We start from the raw sequence: 26371 nt of genomic DNA, 5'->3' as shown, positions 1-26371 counted from the left end.
CAATTCAGATATCAAATAGACATCCTCTCATCACCTGCATATGTAGTTTCTGTCTTCTACTCTCTGGGACCCTGAGGACCCTTTAAATATCAGGCAAGGTCCCTTTAGAGGTCAAAGTACTTTCTTCTACATGCACCTTTAATCCAGCGCCTGGGAAGCAGAAGCAGGCATATCTCTGTGAGTTTGAAGCCAGCCTCAAGTTCCAGGTCTACACAGAGAAACCCTGTCTTGGAAAAGAAGAAAAAAAAAAAGCTTTCTTTCCATAGGAAGGTCTGATAGGCAGGCAGAAACCAGAAGGGTGGGTGGAACTGGGACACCAGACTCTGCAGGATCTCCCCAGCAGAGGACTGGTCGCATACCTGCCGAGGCAAATGCCTGGAGTCTGTGTTCCCCCAGAAGAAATAATCTCTTTCCTTCGTGTCATTAGGAGTTGATCACAAAGGGCCAAGATAGGGAAGTTTCTGTCGAGGAACCCATTGTGCACCCCTCCACAGCACAGCTGTTAGATGGCCCTAGGCAGACAGTTATGTGTGGAGAGACATGGTCAGTTGGGATGGGACCAGAGCACTCAGGAGAGAGCCCAGGGCAGCTGCAAGCTTTTCTCATCTTATCTCAAAACCGAATTTGGTTTTCTACCCAGAGGTTCAAGGACACACCACTAATGCCTTGTACTTGAGCCATCAAGTACAACAGTTCTACTTCCTTTACTTCACACACATCTCACCATGAGGAGGGGAGGGTTGCCCAGGGTAGCCAGAGACACCACTTGGCCAAGACCACACAGCAAGAGAAACAATAGTACTGTGGCCTGGAGCCCCCCATGCTCCGCTCCACCCCACTCTCTAGGCAGGCTTGACCTGATAGCACAGAGGACGGCATTAGCTCTAGGAGCCAATGCTGGTACCCACGGACTTCCAGAGGAGAAGGAGCACCCCTTCCATCATCCTAGGGGTGGAGAGTAGGGAGGGTGCACCCACTAGTGTTCCTCTAGCCCACAGAGGAATAGAGGCAACCTCCACCAGTCAACCAGGACAATACCAGGCTATTCATCTGGGCCAGCCTCCTCTTCTCATCCTCCCTGCGTTCCTCACTTGTCTGAGGAGGCTCCACGATGAACATTGCTTCAACCCCACTCTTCCAAGAGCAAGGCTCTACACAGACAGACACACACACACACACACACACACACACAGCCCCAAGAACCCACGTGTCTCCTTTAGACTTGGGTTTCAAGAACTGCCAGTGTGTGCGGCATTTGTGGTGAGGAGCAATGCAGGCAGTGGCAAAAAGGAAAGCTGGGTATTTCCTTAGCATTCTGGTAACTGATTTGGTGCAAGCTTGGGTTGGAAGGAAGTGGCTTGCTACTGGGGGGACCCTGGAGCTCTCCGACTGTCTGAATATTCCATGTCTTTGTTTCCTAGAGGGCTAGAGAACCCTGGACACAGAGTTCAGCAAGAGAGAGTGAAATTAAAAGAGGTTGTGAGTCTTTACCCTTGAGCCTGAAATGAATGTGACTCAATCCCAGACTCTTGGCTTCCTTGAAGCCGGGTAAACATTCGAGTATGTGGAGCCCACCTCAGAGCAAGGCTTCGGCCTCCCCAGACACCCCAGTGGCCCAGAGCTCTAGGTCCCTCAGGCTGTTGAAAGCAAATATCCATGGTCCTACCCATTGGCCCTGCCTTGTTCCCTGCCCCATGCTCCCAAGAGTCTTCTGTCCTGAAACCTATCTTTAGAGCAGGCAGGCAGAGGAGATGGAAGAGATTTTTGCTTTTGCTTTTGTTTTTTTGTTTTTTTTTTTTTTTGTTTTTTTTTCTTCCCCTATTTTTTTTTTCCATTTCAGCTGCAGAGAGAATCGAAGTGGAGTCTTGAGATGGCCATGGCGGGGTGTCCCGAAAAGTCTTGTCCCCATAGTCCTGTCCAGAGCAGTTCATTCTTTCTGTTGTCTCCATGCCAGGGGGAGGGTGGAGGGGCTTCATCTCATTTGTGTGTCATCCCCTCTGCGTTGTCAGTCATATGACAAGGGCCCACCACCGTCCCCTAACTTCCTTCATATGCTAGGCATTCCAGCCAGCCAGTGTCTTATGGCAAGCGAGCCTCAGAAGCCTGGGCGCCAGCTGTGCAGATAGAGGGATGGGACATATGCACTCCCATTTTGCAGATGAGGAGGCCAGCAGCTAGGTCTTGCCTAGTGTTTGCTGAGTGTTTGCCTAGCAATGCAGAAGGCCCTGGGTTAGATCCCTAGTCCCAGCCTGAGTTATATGAGACCTTCCCTTAACGCAAGCAAACAACAAATACAGAAAAGAGGAGCAAACTAAGGCAAAACCTTTTCTAATTATTATTATTTCCAGGGGTTCGATAGCCCATTTACAAGATCAGAAAATGAACAGTCTTACAGAAGCTACAAAGGGAATCCCTAGACAAAGACAGTTGAGAGGGCCACAGAACAGCCTGGCTCCACTTGACAGCTTGCCTGGGTTCCAGCAAGCAGAGTTCTCTGGGGTCACTAGTTATAGGGAGGAGGAGGAACAGAGCGCTTTTCAGAAGGCAAGCAGAAGTTGTAGCTAAGAGAAGGCTGGTGGCAAAGGAGGAGAGTTGACTGGAGTGGGGGGAGGAGAAGAGCCAGACAGCACAGTCCAAGCCGAGCAACTATCAGTGCCAAGCTGAGTTCTCAATTCTGCAGTCCGACTTAGCTCAGGAACAGAAAGCCATCTCTCAGCTGTGACACAGACTCAGCAGTCAGAGCCATCTAGAAGTTTCTCCTGGAAACAGGGATCTCCCTAACCATGGTCCACAAAGAAGCTCCCTGGTTTAGCAAAACTTTAATCTGGGAGTCCAAGGACCTCCCCACAACCGTCTCTGTCAGGCTTCCTGCTCCCAAGGCCAAGGCCATGTGACCCTCAGCTGTTGGTGGCATCTGGCCATCCTGTGTTTTCTCTTTTGCCCTACTCTGAGCCAGCACTGGGGAGAGAGCAAGAGACATCTTTATTCCAAGTCCCATCGGTCCCTTAAGACCCAAGGCACGTTCCTGTCCCCCTGCACCCTGTAAGGCAGTTTAGAACACGACCAGTTAGATGGTATAGCTCTCTACAGCCAAGACATGATGAATGTCTCAGCCAAGACTTCAACCTGGCCCTTTTCCAAATCCAGAGCTCTTTGCACCCATCTTGGAGACCAGAGGCCAGGCTCCTCCCATTCTTCAGAGGAGAGAATAAAAGGCCTGGGAACCGAATTCCCTGGCTTACTACGATGCAGTGCCAAACCCTGGATACCCTACCCCACATCCCAAAACCCACAGGGGATCTGGGGGCTGGCTATCCACTTCTGGCCTCTTTTTCTTTTTCTTTTTTTTTTTTTTTCTTTTTGGTCCTTTCTTCTTTTGAGTTTGTGTTTTCAGAACACAAACAGCCATAAACCCCTATCTGCAGGAAACAAGGGTGCTCCTTAGCAAGCTGCAATGGCTGGCCAGGGCTTTGAGCCCATACTCGAGTGTTTACCTCCCAAATGCATGAAGGAAAGAGGCGCTGGGCACAGACAACTTTGTTCACATTGTGCAGGCTTCCAAGTGTAGCTGTGTGTCAGTGTGTGTGCGCGTGGCCCCTGACCCCTGTGGCATGCCCCCTGTCCCCAACGTCCTGTGTGCTGCTCCTCTGTGCTTCCCGGCTGCTGCAGCCCTGCACCTCAGAAAGCCTTCCCTGGCTTTGCTTTGCTCTGCTGCCTCGGCTTGATGTCCCCCTTCTCTGTTTGGCCCTCGTGTGTCCTCTCATCCCACCTCATCCAACTGTCTCTCCTTCCTGTTCCTTCTCTGTGTGACCTGTAACCTGTTCCATGTGGTTTGGTTTCTTAACTGTGTGTGGTTTTTTAAAGATTCACTTTTTTTTTTTTTTTAACGAATAGACTCTTTCCTACTTCCCCCTAAGCCCCAACCCCTTTGCATGGTCAAACTCTGCTGTGACGTTAACAAGGCTCTGTCTCTCACTAGGTCGGGTGCCCTTCGGAGTGGACCATGCTCCGGTTTCCAACTGCCCAAGCATCTCTGTGTTGGTGCTTTACTGACCCCACTAATACCATAGTTCTGACCCAAACCAAAGCCACTTAAAAACCAACTCATGGATGCATTCCCCCAAGCCCTCTGCCATCCGTCCCCATCGATGCTCATAAATACCAGCGACTGTGGATCCCAGCAGCCTGCGTGCCCTCCCCTCCCCCAGCCCTCCTCCCAAGTCCCCGGGAGGAGCCAGCCCACTCCTGACCACTGTGTTTCCCTTTCAGATCCGCGTCGTGAAGGCGTTCCGTAGCTCTCTCTATGAAGGGTTAGAAAAACCCGAGTCTCGAACCTCCATCCATAACTTCATGGCTCATCCTGAATTCCGGATCGAAGATTCCCAGCCCCACATCCCCCTCATCGACGACACCGACCTGGAAGAAGATGCCGCACTCAAGCAGAACTCGAGCCCGCCGTCCTCGCTCAACAAGAACAATAGCGCCATCGACAGCGGGATCAACCTGACGACCGACACGAGCAAATCAGCTACCTCTTCAAGTCCAGGGAGCCCCATCCACAGCCTGGAGACGTCGCTTTAGCTGAGGCCCCTGTCGCCTGGCCATCCTCATGGACCCGCCGCCACCCGCCTCCGGGCGCACATTCTTCCAGGCACCAACTCCCCGACGCAGCAAGGAGCACTGGGCGGAGCCCACACAGCAGAGAGAGAACCCATTTCCACACACAGACCCTTTCTCTGGCTGCCATGCTGTTTGAACTCTTTTTCACTCCTAGGCCATGGGCGGGGTTGCCCTGGGGTCATCTGGAGCAGAGAGTGGCGTGGATTTTTTTTTCCAATAAATAATAAATTAATTTAAAAAAAAAAAAAAAGAGCCCTTCCAGGCTCCAGGCCAGACACGGACCAGCCATGCACCCGCCGGCCACTGCGTCCCCAGCATGAATGTACCTGGACACTTTTAATCCCCTCCTTCATTTGGTTCTTGGAGGGTTGGGGAGGGGAGATTTTTGTTTTCTTAGGCGGGAACCGCAAACAGGAACTGCGAACAGACTGCTGCTGTTCATTCAGTCCACTGGTCTATGAGGTTTCAAATGCTTGTCCAGCATGGTCTCAGATGTCTAGATTAATTTAATAACTTTTTGAAATCACAGAGTAGATTTGCACCAATGGAACCCAAGAACTCCACAGACACTCATGAGGTTATATCCGTTTCTTTGTATCTATATCAACGTATACTTCTTGGAGACTGTATACGTGCATATAGATAGGTAGATATTATATATATATATATAACATATATATACATGGATATATAAAGTTCCTTTGCCGGCATGTTGCCTTGTTTCTGCTTAAATTGCTCTATTTTAACTTATGTCCTAAAAAGAAGAATGTAATTTGTTTACAAACCTGTAGATAATGTCTTTGGCTTTTTGTGTGGTTTAAGGACACTGGTGGCCAAGATGCTTATGAACAGCTCGGCCCAACAGACACATCCCCTGGATTGCATCCTTGAAGTTTTACGATAGCCATGCTCTGATTTTTGCCTGCTATTTCCGTTCAATAACGTCACTACTGTGGGAAGCTCAGGCAGAAAGCCAACGGCTCCCAAGGATCCATCCTGAGGAGCTAAGCAACACGCTCCACCGTAGACAAGGGAGAAGAGGAGAGAAGGCTTCCCGGGTTTGCAACAAGAGCGACTGTCCAGGTCCCATGACATTGTAGTGCACCGGTAGAGGGCTTTTCTCTCAATGAAACTCACTTGAGTTTACAGAGAGCATTTCAGAACTGAGTTGTCTTTGGCACTGTCTGTGAGTCAAGGTAGTGTTCAGATATTACAAATGCTATTGTGTTGATTTTTTTTTTTTTTTTTTTTTTTTTTTAGTTAGTAATTTAGAAGTTTCTTTCCTTATAAACGGCAGCATAGGCACTGCCGTCATGCTGGATGAGGGTCGGTATGGCTTGCTGCTTTCGTTTTTCTTTTTAAAGAAGAATAGCCTTTTTTCTCTGCACTATTTAGATCCGAATGAACCTTATGATGTGTACATTGAGATGTATTCAGTGTGATTTCTAAACCAAATTGTCTTCCTGTAGTCACAATATATACTGTAGCCTTTTGACACTAAGCCCTGCTTTCCCAGACAGAAAGCCATTCTGATATCTTCCCATATCACAGGTGAGAAAAGGTGGCTATCCCCTCCCCCAACAATAACAGCACTAGTAATCCCACTTAATAAGAGCTTGTCTGTCAGCCTCTGAACTGCTAAGCACTTTGTGGGTCTCAGCTTTTTTTCATAAGAGAACTTTTGTATTTAATACAAAGTTTGCTTTGAGACTTTTCAGCATACAATCTTTTTCCATAAACTTGTACAGTGCAAAAGACATTTTGAATACCATGATCGATGATGTCCCATGCTTCGAGGAAAACCAAACACTTTCCGCCTCACTTGTGAACTCCATCCTTCACTCCCACCCTTTCCACAATCGCTCCTCGCTCCTCAGCCTGGCCCCCAGCCCTCCTCCAAGCCCAGAGACCTTTTCACTAAACAAGATGACAGCCACTTGGGAAAAGAGCCATAGTCAGCTGGGAGGGCCCACATCTGGATGGCTGTGGAAAAACTTGAGTTTTGGTTTGGGGTTCAAAGTCTGCCCATCCCACCTGGCCACAATCTTTCTGTAAGGAAGAATATCTCGAAGGACTCTGAATGTATCCAGGAGAGAGAGCTGCCTCTCCAGCAGTGGTGGACCAGCCCTAGATGTGCTCACTGGATTCCAGTACAGACACCACCAGAGCCAGCCCACAGCACCCCTCCAAGAAAGGAAAGGAAATCTGGGGCAGCCTTGGAACAGGATAGGTTTTTGGTTTGGGGATTTTTGTTGTTGGTTAGTTTGGGGGGTTTTTATGGGGGGGTTCATTTGTCACATTTTTCATCCTGCCCGTCTTCATTCAGTCATGCATCTATGGCCTCATTCCATGCCACCAGGGTTGCTGTACTTACAAACCAGGGTCCTTGGGCTTTGGAACCAGGCCTCAGGGGCAAGCAGAAAGGGCTTCTCTGAGCAGAGCCAGCTTCTCAGACAAGGAGCAGAAGAAACTAGAAAGGAGGCCTGCCATTAGCATTGGTTTCCCAGTGTCAGGAATGAGAGCTAGCCTGTGCTCCACCCCCTCATCCTCACACACCCACACTCCTCCATACATGCACATACCTACACAGGAGATAGTTGGTTTGTCAAAACTCACTGTAGTACACAAAGCTTGCACTTCCGCGTCCTATATCTAGCAGCATGGGGTACGTTTGGCAGTTTACCCCATTAGGGGGTCAATAATTTATGACCATTCATCTGTTTTTATGAATTTTTTTATCTAGACAATAATTGTAAATAAAAGATTCACCGTCTCTGCTCATTTAATACTATGCAATGGTTATGCTTTCCATGGCTGACTCTTCTCACACAGGTGTTTCTGGTGTGTCTATGGAATTTAAAAAAAAAAAAAAATCAAGCCAAACATAGGCAGACTCTTTTCTAACATGGGACCTGCCCCCTTTGTTCCTGTCCTCTGCACTCTGTAAATGCATCAACTCCCCAACTCCTCAGATAGGTGAGGAACGACAGGTGAGCACCCAGCAAGGAGTCTGCACTTTGGCTCTAGGTGCTTCAGTCACCTAACTGTGCAGAAGGGGAGGAAGGCTCAACTTGCTGCTCACAGCTTTCCTGGATTCAGGAGCAGCCTCCATTTCTCCACCCACCCTTCACTCCTATCCTCATCCCAACCACAGCCCAGAGCTGACTGGAAGCAGATGTTCCTACTTCTGAGAGTAGATGCAACTGGCTGCGCCCAAGCCAGAGCCCAACCTATCCTGGGTCCTCTGGTTAATAAAAAAAAATTAAAATTAAAATTAAAAAAAACAAGCCACTGTATCCCCACGCCTGTTGAAAAGGCACCTTTGCCTCCTGATTTCTCACATAGACTTAAGTCCAAATCTAGAATTTCTCTTTTGTTCCCTTATCTGGCGCCAGCCACGTGTTTTCATTATTGTCCCTCTCAAGTATGTTAATATGCAGCAGGAGGGTGAATGCCCCTCCCTGTTCACAATATTTGCCCTCGCATCTGTTCTTCTGAAGAAATGTTAACATTTTTCCAGATCTTCTGCTGTCCTCTCACCCTAGACTCTAGGCCCTGTCACTGTAACAGGCCACCCCACATCCACTATTATCACTGTATATTCAGAACTCTATGTGCAGAATTTCCTGTCAGGATAGACAAAAAAAACAAAACATACTGAATTCTGGGAAGCTAGCAACTTATTTGTCCCCTAAGCCCTGGAATTTCAGGAAAGGCCACTAAGTCCTACCCAACAAGTCATCTCTTGTGGTTGTGCCAGAGCAGGTCCCCATGTGCCCATTGTCTAGATGGGTAAGAAAGACCTCTTCCAGACCCCGTACTTGGAGGGAACATTCAGCCTCATCAGAACTATATTGCAGAGGGACACTTCCTGTCTGCCTTTTCTAAACTGGATTTTGGTTATTTGGGGTGGGTTATTGGATGTTATCTCTTATTCAGCGTCTTAGCACCTTTGGAATACAAAAAAAAAAAAAAATGCCTTGCCTGGATGTCTTGGCACCCTTGCTATAGCTTTAGGAGGCTGCCAACTGAACCACACACTGACAAGCCTGCCACCCAACTCTCTCCTACTCTAGTATCTGAAGCCCCACCCTTGGAGAACCCAGAAGTGAGGACACTTCTTGAAACACCAAGGCCCCAATCAGACCCTAAGAGTCCCCAAGTATTTTCCAAGGTTCAAATGGAGCCCTTTGGTTTAATATAGAGATCCGACCCACCCAAGGCATTGGACCCCAGGCCCTGGGTAGCTGCCATCATACCCTCCTCCCAAAACAAAAGGTTTGAGGCTACTTGGGCCCTTACAGGCCCTTGGTCTGTTTTGTAATGTCTGTGGTGCTCTCCCTCCAGGGCCCTTCCTCTCGGGGGTCACCACACTTTGCTAACTCTTGTGTGCACATCTTTTATAACAGAGTAGCGAGGGAATGGTGCCGCCTCCAGCTTCCATAAGCTGCCTGGGCTCTGGGGGGCTCTGGGACAATCGGGGCTGGGAAGTGACTGTGCTCTTATTGTACACTCTTTATTTCTCTGTATCTCTGGCTTGTGCTCTTTGTAACTAATGGGATTTGTCAGCCTTTTCAACACTATACTAAGCAATAACAATAAATGCACACGTGGAAATGCAGGCATGATAACCATCCCAAGGCCTTTTTCCGAAGGACAGCTGGGTCCCCACTCTCTATGGATCTGAACTCGGGAAAGTTGAGTCTCTGGTTGGGAAAGACACTTTGCTCTAGATCATACTTTTGAGCTCCCACCACCTGAGGGACCTTCCATGAGTCATTAACCCATCTCAGAGAGAAGGCTTGGGAGGAAGGGTCTCAGGAATAAAAGAGTTACTCACATGCAAAGTGGTAGGAGGGAGAGAGGGAGCAACTGGAGGAAACCATGAGCGACCTGACTTTGGTCTGAAATAAACTGTAAAAGGTGGAAAAATGTAGATACAGATTATAGGTGGCATCCTTTACAGAAGAGGAGGAAAGCAAAAAGGAACCTGGTACCCTAGTGTTTTAGTTTTCATTCTATTGCTGTGAGAAAACACAATGGCCAAAAGAAACTTGAGGATAAAAGGATGTATTTGGCTTGTATATCCTAATCATAGTCCATCACTGAAGGAAGTCAAGGCAGGAACTCAAGCAGGGAAGAAACTGGAGACAGGAACTAAAGCAGAGGATATGGCTTGTTCCTCATCCTGATTTTTTTTTTTTTATACTGCCCACAACCACCTACCTAGGGCTGTAACCAGTCACAGTGATCTGGACCTTTCCACATCCGTCATTAATCAAGAAAATATCCCAACAGATTTGTCTATGGCTCAATTGCACTGATGCAACTACTCAGTGAAATTCCTTTTTCTCAGATAACCCTGGCTTGTGTCAAGTCAGAAAAACAAAACAAAACAAAACAAAACAAAAAAAAAAAAAAACACTAAACTAACCAGAACATCTAATAATTTGAATCTGGCAAACCTCTCACGAAAAAGGAAATAAGCTAGACTGAGAGAAAAAAAAAAACACTTCAAGTTATAGACACAAAATCCCAGCTCTTCACAAGTTGAATGGTGAGATCAAGTGTCACTGGCTCCAACTAACTTCCAAACATGGTTTCAGTTCCTAGGTTCACTTAAACCAAATATTAATTTTTCAGGCTGTGTATTACAGGTGAGCATCCTGAATCATAGTGTCGATGTGATACCACACCACCAAACTTTGCTTGGGGCACAAAATTATTAAGAATATATAAATTCCAATCATGTGTGTATATAGAACATGTGAACCTTGTAATCAGACTTGGATCCTATCCCAGAATATCTCACGAATATGCAAATGTTCACTAAACTAAAATTAAACACTGCTGGTCTCAAGTATTTCAGGTAAGAGATTCTTCACCTGTGCTGTGCTTCTCACTTAACAGAGAAGGAGCCACTCAAAGAGGCAGAGAATGAGCTCTCAGAAGTAGGTTCTAATAATTTTCCGTCTTCAGCCAGAGTCCGCACTCTAAAGCTTCAGGGCACCGTGCCTTTCGGTCGATCTGCAAATAAGTCGTTGCTTATCCACATCCTCAATGTCTTCAGCTTCGGGATTTACACCAGGAAATTCCCCTGAATAACAATGACACCTCACACAATATATTTACATGTAAGATGCCTGTTGTCACCATTTTTCACGGGAGAAAAGTAAAGCTCAGAGAAAAGGAACTTGGCCCTAACAGTTGAAGGATTCGTGGTGCATCTACAGAAGGGCCTGTGCCTTGAAGAATAAAAGGCCAAGGAGCCTCTTCAAGTTTGTTTTCTGTTTTACCCTAAGTAACACCTCTTCACATCCCTGCAATACTTCTCCATTGGAGGAAACATAATTTCTAAAAGGTGCTGCGGTGAAATGGAGGGGGGAGGGGTGTTTGATATAAGGCTGCCACTCTCCTGGCACTTCTCCCAAACTCCTTCAACACGGAGTTTTGGTAGCTATCTCCAGCCAAGATTTTTAATCCCAGTTTCAACATGGGACCAGAAAGAATTTTCACTTAGCTGGTGATGGAGTGCAGGTTCCGTTCTGGGCCACTTGGCTTCTCAGTGTCTGAAGTGGATGGGAGGATGGGACCATGTGAATCTGAGGAGCTTCTGCAGCTTGGCATTCCCAATTATAGTGCTTTGTGCGGAAAACCAAAGGCCAGGGGAAAGGGGTCGGGGTCTCCAGTTGCCCTCCCTGGGAACAGTCAAATCCCATGTATTAGAGACTCTGGCTTCCCCTTAAAAAAGTTGGTACACTATCAATTGGAGACACTGGTCTCTCGACAGGACTTCCAGGATCCCAGGGGATCCCGCTGGAAGTCTGGGCTCTCTGAAGACATCGGCCCTATATAGCAGGGCCGTCCTGCTGAAGACCTAACAAAGCACTACCCCAGTGCACTAACGAAATTAACCTCTACAACGTTCATGATATACCAGCGGGACCCAGAACCCGCCGAAAAGAAGGGCGAAGCTGTTATCAGTAGTCATTTTACGTATGCACCTCACGAACGAGAAAAGATTGATCTAGATAGAAAACCCGCTAGTGACGGGTTCAGGTCATTAAAAGCTACAGCAACCAGAGCCCCACCGTTCGCCAAGTTAAGGGCGAAAACGCCAGAGGGCGGGGCAAGGGTCCCAGAAGACGCGGAACCTTTGTGTGAGTCGAGTGTGTTGCTGACCGGAAGCTACTGGGTGAAGGTCTGCCGGCTGCGGGCCGGCGCCGGAAGTGAAGCGTTCTGGGCTGCCACGTCCGAGGCCGAGAGTCGCTACTGCTGCAGCAATGGTGAGTGTTGCGTTCCCGGTGATAGTCGTGGCCTTCGGCCATCCACCTCCACCTCCTCAAGGTTTGCGTGTCCTGCCTTTGTGGGTCTCGGAGCGGGAGATTATGGCAAGGCCGCTGGGCCTTCCGGAATTCAGAGGCCCGGACTGCTGTGCCACCTCCTGCCCTTGTGTCTTGTCCTCCGTAATTGGAAAAAAACAAAACAAAACAAAAAACCCACAAACAAACAAAAAACCTAAAGCTATCATAGGAGCTGCTGCCAAATTAGAACTTAATACGTTCCCATTATCACTTGCATCCCCTGCCCGCGCATAGTCTGCTGTCATCAACACTGCGCGGGGCAGTGGCAAGCTAAGATCCAAATCGTAATCATCCTAATCACCTACTACCTCAGCAAAAGTGGTGGGGGCGGGGGGAATCAGTTGTTTGGTCACAGGGTTCCCAGGTGTGATAGGCCCTTCAGGAAACTGATGGGACACCCAGCTGAATGGCTCCAGGGCATCGTCTCGGCTTTTATTATTACTATTATTGAACACCATGGTATCTGTGGTGTATCTTCACTGGCGCCTGAGTCACTGAGTGAATGAATGAGAACCAGCTTCTGGAAGTCTTAGACCCTAGTTGGCACAGCAGTGCAAGGAGCTGCCTCCCTCTTCTGTTGGCCGTTGGTTCTGTTGCTGAGTTAAAGACTCACACTGGTTCATTGTAAATTTGTAACCGGTGTGATTCTAGTGAGCTGAATTGTTTTGAGTATTGTTCCTTACTGTGTTCCAGTAACCACATAAGTGTCAAGAGACTTGTTCCAAGAGCTTTAAAACACATAGCATCCTAAAGTGTGGGTCACAATCCATGGCTGCTGGTTGAGAATGGTCAGAAAGAAATGTCAGCTCTCAAAGGTCCTTCAGATCACCAATATCAAATTACTTTTCCCTCAGCCAGCCTGGATTGTGGGGACTCTTGAGCACCACCAAGCTTATATTGGTGTGTGTTGGGGGTAGGGTAATCTGCTATCATGGACTGTGGGCTAAATATTAGAGGGTTAGTAACTAGGTTTATTGCCAGCAGTATGGTTTTGGTTTTCTCTCTGCTGGCTCCTTAAGTTGCCAGCTCCTTTCTGTTGGCTATAATTAATTGGACTTGGTACCTCTCAATGCTCATGGGAAAATGCCAATGTCTGTAGACAGTTCAATTCCCCTTCCTCTAATCTTTGCAGACCCTCAAGCTTACTCTTTAGAACACTTAGAATTCTCATGAAAACCTTTACTTAACTCAGTGTGTGCCTTCTGAATGCCTTGCTGCCATACTCTCCTAGGGCCTACCTTTCTGAAAAGTAGCCCAGGCTAGCCTAGAATTCTTGATCCACCCTCCCAAGCTTCAGAGTGTTAAGGACATGCACCACCACAGTCCTAATCTTGAATTATAACCTGTTCCACATACACTTTCTGGGCCATCAGAACCTCTGTGATGCAAAAAGGGAATGAACTCTGCTCCTGCATGCTTCCACCTCGTCTTTGAGAGCTGCCTGGCCTACCTCCAGGCTCGCTGACCTCAAGTTCTCACACTGTCTTTGCCTGTGGAATCCTTTTCTGCTTGGATTATGTATTCTCCCTCAACAACAAAGTGGTTATCACGTAAGGCAGCTGTGTATCCCCCTCATCTTGGGCTCCTCCTGCCCAAACAAACCACAGTATGGCTGAGCTGGCTACTGGCAGGTTGTTTAAACATGAGCTTCTCTGAGGCAAGAACTGCCATTCTACTTCACACTGTGCAGTCCTTCACACAGTGCTCTGAGAGGTTCTTAGCTGGAAGTAAAAATGCACATATATCCTGGCATGTGGGAGGCTTAGGCAGGAGGATACTGAGTTCAAGGCCAGCCTGAACTACATAATGAGAGCCAATTTTGTGAAAAATGAAAGAGTTCATAGAATGAGCATGTCAGTGAATGAATGAGAGAAGGAATGCCCCTAAGAACTTAAGAAACAATCGGTGCTATAAGGAATTAACTTACACAGTAGTTGTGTTGATTTACACAACAGTAGTTGTGGCTACTGTCTGTGAATTCACAGGATGTCTTTGTTCTAGGTGTCAGTAATTAATACCGTGGACACCTCTCATGAGGACATGATTGTAAGTATCCATTCAGCCCTTCTCCTAAACCTTGACATGAGTATTCTGTTCTGTGGGAGTTTGGACTGTGTCTTAGTTCCCAGCAGGCCATAGCCTCCAGAGTTTAATCTTTTCTCCTGTGTGACCTCTGAGTTGGCAGGGTTTTGACAGTGGCTTGTCTTTGCCATGAGAACCTGGTTCTTCTGTACAGCTCAGACCCTTCAGTCTTCAGCCAGCACCAAACCCTACTCTGAGAGTAAGGCTGTAAAGGTTTGACAGTCATCTTCCCACCCGTCTTAGCTTCACTGAGAGTTATTGAGCGTGATTAGGAAGTCTGGCAGACATAATGAAAGCCTAGGGCAGAGGTTGATAAACTTCCACCCAAGAGACTAGGCCATACCAAGCCTTTGGGCCTCAAGTCATTCCTTGGGGCGTTTCTTGAGAGGCCAACACAGGGCACAGTGTAGAGCTGCTGGGGAAGGTGCAGAGGTTGAAGTCTCCAACTGGAACACTCCACTCCCTGGAGCCAAACAGTGTAGGCAGCCTTTGACCAGGGCCCCGGCCCAGTGGTTTCAGTCTTTTCAGTGAGGTGTCTGACCTCCCAGCCTGACCACAGGCACTTGCTCTGGGGTTCTGATGCAAACCTGTGCGTGTTGCTGGTTGCTGGTTTTGGTGGTAAGCAGTGTGAGACCACCTGGCTGGAGCTGGCATGGGCCCAAGGGCAATAAGATCCAATCTAAACACTCTTGCCAGTGTCCCAACTTGGTTTCCTCCTGGGGACCAGATAAGGCAATACAGAAGTTAGAAACATTTGAACACTCATTAAATCTGCCATTATACCCTAGGCGCTTTCCATTTAGTACCCTGTTAAGCCTTCAAGGACCACTGCAGCCAGTGTCCTCATTAGCCCCTTCTAAAGATAGGGAAACTGAAGGTTAAAGAAATAAGCTAATTTTTTAAAGGTTGTACAACAGAAAGCTAAGGAGATAGAATCTCCATCCTAGATACTACTGTACCTCTCTTCCCAGTATGATAGTACTCTGCTGAAAAGGGCTTTGAAATGGACCTACAGCCTACCTACCAGGAGAGCAAGGCCTGACCGAGCAGAAAGATAACCTTCCAGAAGAATCATTTTCATCGAGAAGAGAGGTCACAAGGGACTGTTATGTTAAGTTCCATATAGCACCTTCTTTGAAAGGTTGAAACTGCTCCAGGTGACAGCTGACTATTTCTGAAACCTGCAGGGTAGAACAGATAGGAAAGCAGCAAGCTCTTGGCTAGGTGAGCCAGCCAGCAGGGGACTAGTGTTGAAGGAGACCATACAACATGCTGCAAAAATAGTCCCAAAACTGAGGCAGCAGCCAGCCCTTGCCTGGGTATCCAGTCAGTGTCAGAGTGGGTTCCATGGGAGCAATGATACTTAAGTATTGCTTTCCAGGGGTGTGGAATCTGGAGTAATAGGCACACTGATAGGAAGAAGGTCCCCAGACTATTCAGGACTTTGGTGCAGTGAGAGGACCACATATCTGTATAGAATCCTGTGTCCAGGCCCACAGTGCCTTAGAGAAGAGCTGCATGGAGTCTGATGTAGTCTCAGGCCTACTCTCAATTATTAGCCTTGGGATCTGGGGCTACACTGAGTTTCAGGGTGTCTTCCCGAGTAGCCCATGGAGCCTGCAGTCAGAACAGGGTCTGAAAAGAAACAGAGGCCAGAAGTCAGTTTTTCCCCCTGTACCACTCACAGAACAGGATTGGAAGAAGTGCATGAAGGGTCTGGAACAACCAACTCAGTATGGCTTGTTTGCTCCCTTCCAGAAGGACATTGCCTGGCAGGGAAGTGAGAATACCAACAATCTAGCTTCTTGTCTAGGAGTAATGATTCTTTGAGACTGAGTTTGGGGAGGTTCTGGTCTATTCTAGTCTCTGGCTGGGGGTTTACCCACCCATTGTGCAGGCTTCCCCAGTTGTCCTCCTCTTTCAGCATGATGCACAGATGGACTATTATGGCACCCGCCTAGCAACCTGCTCCTCAGACAGGTCTGTCAAAATCTTTGATGTGCGAAATGGAGGGCAGATCCTCATTGCAGACCTCAGAGGGTAAGTGTGAACACGCCTGGAGAAGGTCTCAGAAATAGCTGGATTTTCAGGCCTGGGAGGAAGGGTGAAAGCACAAATTCAGAGCAATCTCAGAGTGCATTCAGCAATAAGGATGCTTATCTGCCCTTAGCAGAGGTGCAGATAAGGGTGCATTTGGGGTATGGTAGCTCTACCACCAAAAGACCGGGGAAAGTGAGGCACTTTGTCTCTTGAAGCCCTCCTCTGCTTAACCCCAGATGGGATAATCCTGACTCTATCCCAGGCCCATGTCAGTACATCTTGATGTGGGCAGCTAGTGCCATGTTGAGAAGCAATGAACACTACACTGCTACCATCCTGCACATGGCTAGCCATTTGACCCAAAGTGTCATTTAGGACGTCTGATCATGAGATGAACTTACTTGGGACACATATGCAGGCTCATATGTGGCAGTCAGAAGACAACTTTGTGGAGTTCTGTCCTTCCACCTTCCTATGGGTTCTGGGGATTTGAACTCAGGTCTTCAGGCTTACACAGCAAATGCTTTGCCCACTGAGCCATCTCACTGGTCCCATGAGACAAACTGTATACATCCTGTTGTTCTGCCTGTTTGCCAATGGCAGATAAGCCAGGGAGTATTTGATAAATGTTTTCTTTTTCCTCCTCCACTAACCCTTGAGGTCTTGGCTCATTTTTGTGGTCACGGCTATGCTTTCCATCAGTGCCTTTCACATAGTGAGGGTTCCTAACCTGGGTGTCTGGGCCTATAAACACTGTGAAGAGTCTCCAACGTTGGGCAAACTGGGATGGGAAAAACAATCACATTTCTTTTGCATGATTCTGAATTTACTGTTTCCTTCTATTTTGGATATTGGCTGGAAACTCCAGTAATAACTGTAGACTTGTCACTTTGTCACCAAGAAAAGTCAGATGTGTTTTCAACTTACATATAGCTATCTGAGAATATTATTTGTGCTCTATGACTTTAAAATTATAGATTGTTAGACCTGCCACTTGGTTTTGGTGACGAGGCAATTTGATGTTTTAGTAACTCACTTCAAGATACGAAGTTTTAATTCTAAACCTAGTGGAACACAGACCAAATTTAGGTGTGATGGCACATACCTTTTTATCTTAGCATTTGGAGGTATCACAAGCCCAAGGCTAACCTGAGCTGCATAGTATGAGATCCTGCCTCAAAAAGCTAAGACAGTGGGGACATTCTGTTGTCTCTCCAGAGGGAAGTGGCACTGTGGGTCCCCTGACCCTCAGAGCAGCCTCTGACCCCCTCCCTTGCAGACATGAGGGGCCAGTATGGCAAGTGGCCTGGGCCCACCCCATGTATGGCAATATCCTGGCGTCCTGTTCCTATGACCGGAAAGTCATTATCTGGAAAGAGGAAAATGGCACTTGGGAGAAGACCCATGAGCACTCAGGACATGACTCCTCAGGTATGTAGAGTTGGCAAATGAGTATGAGGGTCCTGTGGGTGGGAAGGGCCCCTGTTCTGGTCACATCTCAGGCTCCTTTCCCTTGCTGTTGTCCATCTTTTGGACATTTGTTGGCTTTTCAACTAGTGTGTCCACAGCTAAAGTCTGTCCCCAAGACCTAAAGCCAGTCCAGAGAGAGGTTTAGCAAGAACAGTGAGGCTTCCCAAGACTCATCCTTGAATCTCAGGTGGCCCCTCCTCCTCACTTTGTGAAGTCAGACAGGAAATGCTGTTAAGTGTTAATTTGTCCTTATTTGGCCAAATGTCAGCTGGCCACTGGCAATCCCTGTGGTTTTTCTAAGAATTTAGCAAAATAGTAGCTATTGGGTGAAAGCTGCTCACTGTGCCTCCCTTCCACAGTGAACTCTGTGTGCTGGGCCCCTCATGACTACGGCCTGATCCTAGCCTGTGGAAGCTCAGATGGGGCCATCTCCTTGCTGACCTATACAGGGGAAGGCCAGTGGGAAGTGAAGAAGATTAACAATGCTCACACGGTGAGTCCAGCCCCTGCCTCTTGCATGGAGGAGAGAGCATAGTTGTTGTGCTAACGTCTTCTGTACTCCCAGGAGCCTAGGTGTTCCTGCCAAGTGGTGGCTGGGAGGAGTCACAGGTCAGACATGCTGGAGCCTCTTTGTTCTGAAGAGCAGCAGCTGCACCAGCCTTCTCAGCCCAAGGCAGAGGTGGCACTGGCTTCTCCTAGTAAACCCCCAGGTTGTGGTTAGAAGTGTGAGGCTACAATCACCTTCCACCTAGTTACAGAAGCCTCAGGCTAACAAGCATTGGGGGTCCCCAGAATTCATGATGTTTCAAAGATCCAGAGATCTAGTTCCATGTGCTTTCTGGTCCTTTGAATTTAAGATTCAAATTGGCCAGAAAGCATTGTGGGAAGTGGAAACTCACATTTCTTGTGCCTCTAACTAGGTGTAATTCTCAAAAACACTTGTACATGAAAGAACAAATGACTGGGCATGGTGGCACATGCCTTTAATCGCAGCACTTGGGAGGCATAGGCAGGCAGATCTCTGATTTTTAGTCTACAGAATGAGTTCAAGGGCAGCCAGGGCTATACAGAGGAGAACCCTGTCTCAAAAAAAAAAAAAAAAAAAAAACACAAGGAAAAGAAAAGCAAATTTTTATTTCCTACTTAATTTAATGACTTATTGTTCAAAAGTATAGTTTTTATATTAGTAATTTTCTCCTTGCTGTGGCAAAATCCATGGCAAAAGCAACTCAAGAAAGGAAAGGCTTATTTAGTTTGATGGTAGCCTGTCATGACAGGGGAAGGCATGGCAACAGGAGGCAACTGGTGAGGCAATTTGTCACACTGCATCCCCAGTCAGGAAGCAGCACACTTTCTCTTTTTAATTCAGTCCACGGTCCTAAGCCCTGCTTACATTCAGTTGAATGTTCTGGAAATGTCCTCATGGACATGCCCAGTTGTTTGCTTCCTAGGTGAGTCTAATTCAGGTCTTCAGATGGTGAAGATTAATCACTGTAGCTGGTCTTTTGCTACTTTGTAGGCTCTTCTTTCTCCCTATCCTTTATCCCTGCCACTCTGGTTTCACTCCTAACAGAGAGAAAAATCCCTGAATCTAATTTCTTTCCTTTTGTTTCTTCTTTGACCACAGCTACTAACAAGCCACAACCAACCTACCTAAATGACCAACAACCACCTACCCACTTCTTGGGACTTTCCCTTTTATATACCCGGTATTCCAAATGTCACACAATTGCAGAAATTATCTGCAGCTGGCAAAGCCATGTAGAGCACAAGGCAAATTGTAGTCACCTAGAATTAAAACAAAAACATATATTTGTGGTGTTTTGGTTTTTGTTTTTTTTTTAAACCAAAATTCTAGAATTCTCACTACAAATCATCATAGTCTCCATGTGTCTGTATAATTTCTGCAGTTTCTTTTGGTGTTGACGTCTAGTTTTGTTCCATTTTAATGAGAAATATGCATCCTATTTCAGGCTTCTGAATTTAACTGCAGCTCTCTCTCTCTTGAATAGTAAATATCTTATAACTGTATAATCTTAAAATACAGTGCATATATATCACAGTCATTATCCTCAGTTGATCATGTGACCTGAGTATCTTACTGTTTTATCTGCAAAACAATGTCCTTACAAAGTCTGTTCTGTCAGGTACGATTCCTGCCTGGTTTTGATTGTTTGCTTGATTTCTCAGCCTTTCATTTTTAATGTTTGTCTCTGCTGCTGAGGTGAGTTACATCCAGTATATTGTTGGTTCTTGTTTTAAATTAGTCCATCTCTTTGTGTTTGTGTAATGTATGCATGTGTACATGTTCATATTTGTGCAGAGGCAGATCAATGCCTGGTGTCTTCTATCACTGTCCACCTTATTTGTTGAGACAGCCTCTCACTGAAACGGATGCTCACTAATTTGGCCAGTGAGCTTCAGGGATCCTCCTGTCTCTGCCCTGCTAATGCTAAAATTATGCAAGTACACATCACCATGCCTGTTTGTGCTGGGTTTGTTGTATTGTTTTTCAAGACAGGGTTTCTCTGCGTTGCCATGGCTGTCCTGGAACTCACTTTGTAGATCAGGCCGGCCTCAGACTCTCAAGAGATCCACTTGCCTCTACCTCCCGAGTGCTGGGATTAAAGGCATGTGCTACCATGTTTGGCCAATACCTGTTTTTTAATGTGTTCTCGGGGTCCACATTCACTACTTATAGAACCATCTTCCCAGCCCTACTCTGTCTTTTAATTAGTGAATTAAGATAATTTACATTTTGAAACTGAGGTAGGAAGGAGGGAAGCTCAAGGTCAACCTACGCTACATAGCTAGACCGTGCCACAAAAAAGAAAAAAAATAAGTAAACCACAGAGTTGCCAAGAAAAGTTATCTAGTTTGAGCCATCTTTGATGGTGCCGTCTCTAGCTCATCTTTGATGTTTAATGATTCACTGCATTAATGTTTCTTTGCTGTTTCTCACTTGCATGTCTGCTTTTCTAGTGATGTTTATTCTTCCATGTCCTCTGAGAGTAATCTTTCTTCCCGCTCTGGTACAGGAGTCTGCAGGGTTCACAAGGTTAGTCTTGTGGCCAAGTTCCCTTGAACTGTGCTTTTATCAGAAGCTCATTTTTCTTTTGATTTCTTTTGTTATTTTCTTTTAGGAATGGAAACACACCACTCTATGACCTTCTGGTCTTAGGGTTTTTATTGAGAAATCTGTTGATCTAATAATTTCTCTCTATGGCTAACCCCTACTTTTTGTGCATGTGTTTTAAGTATGTACACACATACATGTGCTACTTGCATACTTGTTAGTAGTAGTAGTAGTAGTATGGGTATGTTCACTTGTATGTATAGTCCCAAGGTTGGCATCAGGAATCTTTCCTTGTTGCTCTTCACATTTTATTTTTTGAGACAGGATCTCTTACTAAGTCCATGGATTTGGCTAGGCTGGTTGGCCAGTTGCCTTAAGGAATCTGCCTGTTTCATATACCTTATCCTGCCTCCCATGCTGGTATTATAAGAACATGTCAGTGCCTAGTTTTTGTTCCTCACATCATCTGTGTGCTGTAACCCAAGTCCTGACAACTAGAGGAAAAGCACCAGGAGTCTATGGAGTAACTTCCCATACTGTGTGAGAGCGCAGCCTCACTACATTGTTCCTCTGCAGATCGGGTGTAATGCTGTCAGTTGGGCCCCTGCTGTTGTTCCTGGAAGCCTTATAGACCAACCATCAGGGCAGAAACCCAATTACATCAAGAAGTTTGCATCAGGGGGCTGTGACAATCTCATCAAGCTGTGGAGGTCAGTGAATTGTGTGGACACAATCTCTTCAATGGAGCACTTCTACTCTGCCCGTCACTGCTCAGCCAGAGTGTACAAGAAGCGAGGTCACCTTTCCCTGGATCACAGCATACTGTTTTCAGTCTGTTACAAATTCCATTTTAAAACAAACTTGCTCTTTTTCTAAACACTTTTAATATTCCCCAAACTTTGGAGCTGGGGAGGAAAGGGCATTTCCTGGGAACTTTATGAACAGCTTAGTAAGCTTAGTAAAGTCTACTCATTTTTCCCATTGAAGAGAACATAAAAGGTGGACTCCTCACCCTGGGTGGGGATGCCTGCCTGCCTACCACTGCATTCCCTGCTCTGATGTCCTCTGCAGGGAGGAAGAGGATGGCCAGTGGAAGGAGGAGCAGAAGCTAGAGGCACACAGCGACTGGGTTCGAGATGTTGCCTGGGCCCCCTCCATTGGCCTGCCCACCAGCACCATTGCCAGCTGCTCTCAGGTCAGCCCCACACCATGAAAGCATCCCATATCTCATTGAGGTCCTTCCAATCTGGCCAAAGGGAAAGGCCTTCAAAAGGGGGAGGGAGGGCAGCAGTATCTTTATAGACCTGGGCAGAGACCAAGAGGAACCTGTAGGGCCAGTGTTTAGTGAAATTGTAGCTTTAGAACTAGTAGTGCCAAGCTTGGAGCCAAGTTCAGATCCCTCCTGACCCTCGTGTAAGACAGATGGAGGTGCCCAGACTTAGTGCCTTGGGTTCATGTACCTAGTCACCCTTCCTAAACACAACCATCTCTTATTTCCTGTCATCAATGGGATGAGAGATAAAAAGCCAGGCCTTCTGGTGGGTCTGTTGGTGTTTTATTGTAAGTTTCTTTTTGTTCATGTTTTCAGCTTGGTTTAAGAGATAGCTGTCCATATTCCCATGAGAAAGCAGCCAGGTAGGAAGAAAAACAGATTATCCTTACAATTTCCTGTTTATCCCCACAGAATCCAGAGCCCCTGTCGTATTGTGAGAAATGTTCAGGATAAAAGGATCAGAAGCAGGCCACTGGAACAGACTCTTTAGTGCAGCTGCCCTGTCTCTGTATGTGCAGATGACTGTCCCTGAGGAGAATGCTTGTACTGGCATCTTCTGATGTTTGTCTTTCCCTAGGACGGTCGAGTGTTTATTTGGTCCTGTGATGATGCTTCAGGCAATATGTGGTCACCCAAACTCCTACACAAGTTCAATGATGTTGTGTGGCACGTGAGCTGGTCCATCACAGCAAACATCCTGGCCGTGTCAGGTGGAGACAACAAGGTATATACCCCATTACCAGGGGGCAAGCATATAGGCTCTAATTTTTTTTTATTTGCTGGCATGTATAGTAAATGATCCCATCTAATCACAGAGGTGGGTCTAAATTCTATCTCAGTCTCAGCCCTTTGAGGTACTGTGTCCCCTGTTACACAGAAAAGGAGGTGACTTGTATAGCGATTATAGGATTGCAGTGTAGGGATTTCATATCTGCAGGGACTTGTACCACCTCCTATGTCTCCACCTCCTGCTTCTGCTATGACCCAAGTAGCCACTGGAAAGACCAACATAGGGCAAAATAAGGAAAGTAAAGAAAACCTCCATATTTCCTAGAAATGGTAAAATACCTTTTTTTTAAAACCACAGTAATGACTTTAAGTGTTGTGTGTTGACCTATGTAACTGATCTCCAGAACTCTTAAGCTTATAAAGCAAATTCAGTATCTATTAACTAGCCCCCTTCCCTACCCACCATATTTTCTGTCCTTTTTGTGGCAGGCTTATTTCATTTAGCGGAGTGGCTTGGGTGAACAAACATCTCTTCACACCCTATGTAGATAGCCTTCTCTGTTCTTCAGTAGTTCCAGAACAGGCTTGCAGGCCCCATCTCAAAAGATCGTCATCCTCCTTTCATTTCTTTGTACCAGAGTCAGGACCTGGTGTTTAAATTAGCATTCCTGAGGCATTTTACAGCCTTCCTTCTCAAGCCATTTCTCACCCTGTGTGTGAAGTGAGGATGCTGCTTCTGTGACAGGTGCAGGTGAGCTGCACGAGGTGACAGCATAGGAGCCATAGGACAATGTTATCAGAGAGCACCCACTCAGCTTCTCTCCAGGGACAGACCTTTTCAGCTATTTAGTCTTCAGTGATCCCACTTATAGTAGCTGTAGCCTGTCTAACTTGTGCTGTTATACTTGGTGACACTGACAGCCCAACCCTGACCTGTTCTCAGCCACATACATCCCCTCGTAGTTACACTAGTTTTAAAAGTTTGTATTGTAGCCTATCCCTGTTGTGCTCTGTAACATGGGTTATTCCTTCCCCTGCATTTTGAGCAGGTGTAATGGGAGGTAAATAGTTTTTCCCATGGCCTCTGTGTTTGCACTTAGGATGAGACTGAAGAGCAGCAGATAAACAGGCACAAACCTTTGACTTTGTGCACTAACTTGCAGGTGACCCTGTGGAAAGAGTCGGTGGATGGACAGTGGGTGTGCATCAGTGATGTCAACAAGGGCCAGGGTTCCGTGTCAGCCTCCATCACAGAGGGCCAACAGAACGAGCAGTGATAACACAGGCAGCCTGAACTTCCTGTTTCCATGACTGCATATTCTGGAACAACATCCAAACAACCAGGAAGAAGGGTTCAAATGTTACCAAGATTCCACACCCGAAAGTGCCCACAGAGGCAACACTGGGTGCTCACCTGCCTTACTGGGATTCCATGTGTTTAATAATTTAGTATCCAGCTGAAAGTATTCATGTTAGGAACAAATAACTGTTATTTTTAAATATTTTTGGCCATTTTTAACTATCTTTTGGTTCGGGCTATTTCCAAGCTAATAAAATCATATTGCATAGAAACTTTACTGTGTCATCCCACACAGTGCATCTGCCCGAATTGGGCTGCTGCAAGCACCTGTGCAAGGCATGCTCCAGGCCCCACCTGCAAATGGGATTGATGAATTCTGAAGAATGGGTCTGAGATGCTAACACATGCATACAGGTGAGCAACCAGATGCCAGGCAAGGAATGTTAACCCAGCCCTGGGTATTCTAACACAAATGCTATGACGGGAAACCAAAGTTCTGGTCCTAACTGACCTTGAGCCAGGTGCCACCTCCCAGCAAAGGTCTTGGAACCTTCACCTGAACCAGCAGTCACCACCTACTGAAGCCTGTTTTATTTAGTAGACCATAACACCGTATTTCAGGTAAGCAATATGCAGAAAGAAATAGAGGACTTACCCACTTGCTAAGGAGAAAGCCAAGATTAGAGTTCTAGCTCACCTCACCTCACCTAAACTTGGTCTTACTTGCTCTCTGTAGAACCAAAGAGGGATATTGTTATTCCTCAGCCACAATGTATGTGTCTATACTCACACTAGACCTTCACATACATACCAAGGCAGTTAATTCAGGAGAACTGAATTATGCTCACCCGTTATGCTCACTCCATCTATTTTACTTTTCATTAGCCAAACTTGTTTTGCTAACAAGTTAGGGAGTGGAACTGAAATGAGACCCCAGGATCTGCCCACACAGTCTCCCAAGTCACTCCACAGAACCCAAACCCTCCAGAAACTGCATGAAAACCACAGCTTCATTTCTTCTATGATGTGTATGAGAAAAGGCTGGGAAAGACCTTTCTTATGCTGCTTAGTTCAAAGAGAATGCATAGTAGTCTGTTAGCCTAAGGACAAGTCTGGCTCTCTATGCTTGCCTTGCTGTTCTCAGTGGTTAACACAATGCCTCACATAGCAACCAGGGATTCCTTATAGCATATGCCTCTCAGGATCAGTTAAGATGGTATGGGACTGAGTAAAATTATGACCCTAAAAGCTTAGGGTTTGGAGAGTAGCTCTATGGGGCCAGAAAGTAATAGTTCGGACAATCTCTGGAATCCACACAGGAGGGTAGTCAATGGAACAACTTCATAATACTATACTTGGGAAAGTTCCAAGAAAGATGATAGGCAGGCATGGTGAGCATACTTGTAATGCCAGCACTTGGGATGCAGAGGCAGTTAAAAGAGTGCCACAAATTCAAGGCCAGCTTTGTTTGCAATAGCAAATTCCAGGGCAGGCAAAGCTACATATTGCGGTCCTATCTCAAACACCTTAACAGTACACCTTCAGTTAACTTTAAGGTTTGTTTTGTTTTACTTTGAGGCAAGGTCTCTTCACGTAGTCCTGACTGTCCTGGAGCTGGACAGATAATGTAGACAAGGATGGCCTTAAACTCAGTTGAGTACTGGGATTAAAAGCATGTACCACCCACCACACCCAGCTTCAGGTTTGTTCTTGAAAGCCAAGCAGCCTTGACAAAGATTAAAGTAATCTATACTAGTTTGTGTGAGAAAGCCCAACACTCTTGATCAGTGGGTCTCGACCTTCCTGTGCTGCAACCCTTTAATACAGTTCCTCATGTTATAGAACCATAAAATTATTTTCGTTCCTACTTCATCACTGTAATTTTGCTACTGTTATGAATCAGAATGTAAATATCTGATATGCACAATTACCTGATATTGACTGGCCCAAGATGTCATTACCCACAGGTTGAGAATTACTGCTTTTAAAAAACCATTAACAAAATGTAGCACTTGACATCTCAAACACCAGAATGTCCTGCTTCCAGGTCAAAACTAGCAGGTATGTAAAAAGATTAACATGGCTCAAGCAAAAGTGGAAAATATACATGCCTGGGGTCTTGGCTCAGTAGTAAAATTTGTCAAGACTTGAATTCCATTCTCAGATACAGGGTTAAAAAAAAGGGGTGGGGTGGAGAGTGTATCTAAGGCAGGACTGGAGGTCCAGGCTAGCCTAGAATACACAGCAATACTATTAAAAAATAGAGAGACACTTTGAAGTTAGCAGCCAAGGATTTTAAAAATAGCTATTATATTTTCAAGAATATAAAGAAAAATGAACATGACAAAAATACCTAAAAACTCAGCAGTAGAATTTGCAGTTAGAAATATAGGTGACCTTTAACACTTACCAGAAAA

General features: G+C 46.2%; 2 protein-coding genes across 12 annotated transcripts in view; both read left to right on the top strand.

The window, feature by feature from the left end:
* Positions 1-9241, top strand: part of Atp2b2 (ATPase plasma membrane Ca2+ transporting 2) — a 104589-nt gene extending 95348 nt beyond the window's left edge. For 6 of the 11 annotated variants that reach the window (XM_060383950.1, XM_021637680.2, XM_060383946.1 and 3 more), the window contains one exon: positions 4270-9241. In XM_060383950.1, coding sequence (XP_060239933.1) covers positions 4270-4581 — 312 coding nt within the window. In that variant the 3' untranslated portion in view covers positions 4582-9241. Of the gene's footprint in view, positions 1-1421; positions 1480-4269 lie in introns of all 11 variants that reach the window. The other 5 variants (XM_060383953.1, XM_060383952.1, XM_060383948.1 and 2 more) reach the window with 3 other exon arrangements.
* Positions 9242-11776: 2535 nt separating this feature from the next.
* On the top strand, positions 11777-24226 carry Sec13 (SEC13 homolog, nuclear pore and COPII coat complex component). Its single transcript, XM_021637633.2, has 9 exons — positions 11777-11906; positions 13986-14030; positions 15991-16106; positions 17386-17537; positions 17936-18069; positions 21229-21362; positions 21724-21847; positions 22503-22649; positions 23818-24226. Exons 1-9 carry the CDS (start codon positions 11904-11906, stop codon positions 23929-23931), a joined length of 969 nt encoding a protein of 322 aa, XP_021493308.1. The 5' UTR covers positions 11777-11903; the 3' UTR covers positions 23932-24226.
* Positions 24227-26371: the final 2145 nt, after the last annotated feature.

This window comes from Meriones unguiculatus, chromosome 5 (genome assembly GCF_030254825.1).
Source record: "Meriones unguiculatus strain TT.TT164.6M chromosome 5, Bangor_MerUng_6.1, whole genome shotgun sequence".
NCBI lineage: Eukaryota > Metazoa > Chordata > Mammalia > Rodentia > Muridae > Meriones > Meriones unguiculatus.
This window is presented reverse-complemented; position numbering and strand designations above follow the sequence as displayed.